Source organism: Trichogramma pretiosum, unplaced genomic scaffold (genome assembly GCF_000599845.2).
Source record: "Trichogramma pretiosum strain Unisexual culture from Peru unplaced genomic scaffold, Tpre_2.0 scaffold23, whole genome shotgun sequence".
In the NCBI taxonomy this organism is placed as follows: Eukaryota; Metazoa; Arthropoda; class Insecta; order Hymenoptera; family Trichogrammatidae; genus Trichogramma; species Trichogramma pretiosum.
Genome location: NW_019641629.1, coordinates 379376 through 381835, shown reverse-complemented (window position 1 = coordinate 381835; position 2460 = coordinate 379376). Strand labels below are relative to the sequence as shown.

Genomic DNA, 2460 nt, shown 5'->3' with positions numbered 1-2460 from the left:
CTGCAAGACGCCCAGAAATTAAATCGAAAATTGTTCCGATTCAGTTGCGAATTTTTGCGTATTCGCGCTCTCGTATACATTATCATGGGGTGTGTGTGTGTGTGTGCGCATTTAGCCTAGAAAGAAAAAAGAAAACGAGCTCGATCTCGTGGGCCTTTCATGCTCGTGTGGACGAGGATCGACGATGTACAGCGACGGCGCATTAGCATAATTAATTCAATTGCCAAGTGCGATGCGAGGGACCGATTCACGCGCGCGCGCGGCATCCCTCCTGTGAATGGGCCCCCGAAATGAATATTCAGCATTTCGTCCGTCGCTGAGCGAGATAGTAGACATCGTAAATACTCGAGGGGGATGATATTTTCGTGTTTGTGCGCGTGTGTGTGTGTATACCGGTTCGGTGCAAAGGGGCTGCAACAAGTCCTTTTCTACCGAAAAATGCGAAACGAGATTTCAACCGTTCGTTCTTTATTTTCTTCCTTCATTTTTTTTTTCATTGTCACCGAAATTATACGCGAATAATTTTTGAGAAGCGAGCCAAAAAAAAAATAAAATCGAGTTTTTAAATCAAAAAACTGTATACATATGAAATAAAATAAAAACCCGAGGTGAATGGAAAAAAGAAGAAAATCTCGATCCCGAGAGTTCACGGGGTGTGCGCGTGCGCGTGTGCGATTTATTTTATAAAAAAAAAAGGAAGGTGCGAATGAAAGTAAACTCGAAATCGTGATCCCGAGGGATGCGTGTGGAGTATATGTGGAGTGCACAAAAATACAAAAATACAGAGAGAGAGAGAGGAGAGACCGTACACGAGACGAATCGAGGGAGGAAAAAGGTCCCCATTGAATTTTGAATCGTAATGTGCAGGGCATCGCGCGTACAAAAGATCTCTCGCTTGAATGGGCCTCAAAGTTCCTTGTTGTATAAAAGAGAGTACGTAAAGTAAAGAATGAGACTGATCCCTCTCTCGGTGCCGGGCAAAGTCTGAACGCGAACACAACAGATGGGGTGACTCTTGTTATTATTGTGTTACTATCCACTACTACCTGGGATGCATTTATCGAGGAATAGAATTTTCGAATAATAACATTTTTTTGATGATATTTAATTTTTTTCTCAAAAAGCCACGAGAAGAAGCATGAAAAAGAAATCTATCAAATAGGAAAATTGAAGCTACCAACCTGTTGCAAATCGCTCTTTGTATCGCTAGCTATATTTGATAGTGCACCTCCGCAACTCCGCTTGTCTACGCGTGAAGGAGCTGTTGCTGCTGCTGCTGTTGATGATGCTGATTGTCGTTCTGCCACTGATTGATGAAGTGAAGGATATCCTTCTCCTCGCTGCTCATAAAGGGCGCGGAGTCGAACGACACCTGAGTCTGCAGATTCAGGGAATTCATGGTGTGATAGCTGCCCTGGCCGTAGCCTTGGCTGCCACCGGTCGACGAGGTCTCGCTGGTGTAGCTCGGTGTCGGCGAGTTCGAGTTGACATACGTCACTTGCTGTTGTTGCTGTACCTGTTGTTGTAATTGAGGCTGCTGCTGAATCATCTGATACTGATCCTGGTGAACGTACTGTTGATCGTAATGCGTCTGGACGTTCGGGTACGACTCCTCGTCGCTCTCGGACTTGAGTTCGAAGTTCATGTCGACGGTCATGCCGGCGCTGTCCAATGTCTGCACGATGTTGTTGGGCAAGGGCGACGCCGAGGACGATGTCTGAGACATGGCCTCGGCGTCGTGCTCGTCGATCATCGACTTCATGCCCTCGATGTACTTCAACGCTATTCTCAGTATCTCCACCTTGGACAGCTTCTTCGAGTTGGATTTCGAGCCCGACGCGCTGGACGATCCACTGCCATTTCCATCGGCATTGTTTCCACCGGGGTTGGCACTGCTGGCGTAGAAGGTGGCCAGGGCGTCGGGGATGTGCTGCCTCAGGGTGGCAAAGCCGTTGTTCACTTGCTTGACGCGATTACGCTCGCGCGCGTTACGTCGAGCCACGGAGGACTGCTGTTGTGGCAGGGTCGAGCCGTAGAGCTTCCTCTTCTGAGCCGACGACATGCGATTATCCTTGACGGAGTCGTTGCAACTGCTGCTGTTGCTATCGTTGCTGTGCTCGTTCTGGACGATCACGTTACCACGGATCGTGGAAAGGGGGGTGCCGATGAATCGGTGCGCTTTCGCAATCTGATAATGCTGCTGTACACTCAACATTATTGTATTTTTTTTTTTTTTTTTTTTTTTTTTTTTTTTTTTTTTTTTTTTTTTTTTTTTTTTTTTTTTTTTTTTTTTTTTTTTTTTTTTTTTTTTTTTTTTTTTTTTTTTTTTTTTTTTTTTTTTTTTTTTTTTTTTTTTTTTTTTTTTTTTTTTTTTTTTTTTTTTTTTTTTTTTTTTTTTTTTTTTTTTTTTTTTTTTTTTTTTTTTTTTTTTTTTTTTTTTTTTTTTTTTTTTTTTTTTTT

General features: G+C 43.4%; 1 protein-coding gene across 1 annotated transcript; it reads right to left on the bottom strand.

Annotated features, from left to right (window-relative positions):
* Positions 1–1236: 1236 nt before the first annotated feature.
* LOC106654556 (achaete-scute complex protein T3-like) lies at positions 1237–2215 on the bottom strand. The gene has a single exon (XM_014374479.2). It carries the CDS (start codon positions 2213–2215, stop codon positions 1247–1249), a length of 969 nt encoding a protein of 322 aa, XP_014229965.1. The 3' UTR covers positions 1237–1246.
* Between the last annotated feature and the right edge of the window lie 245 nt (positions 2216–2460).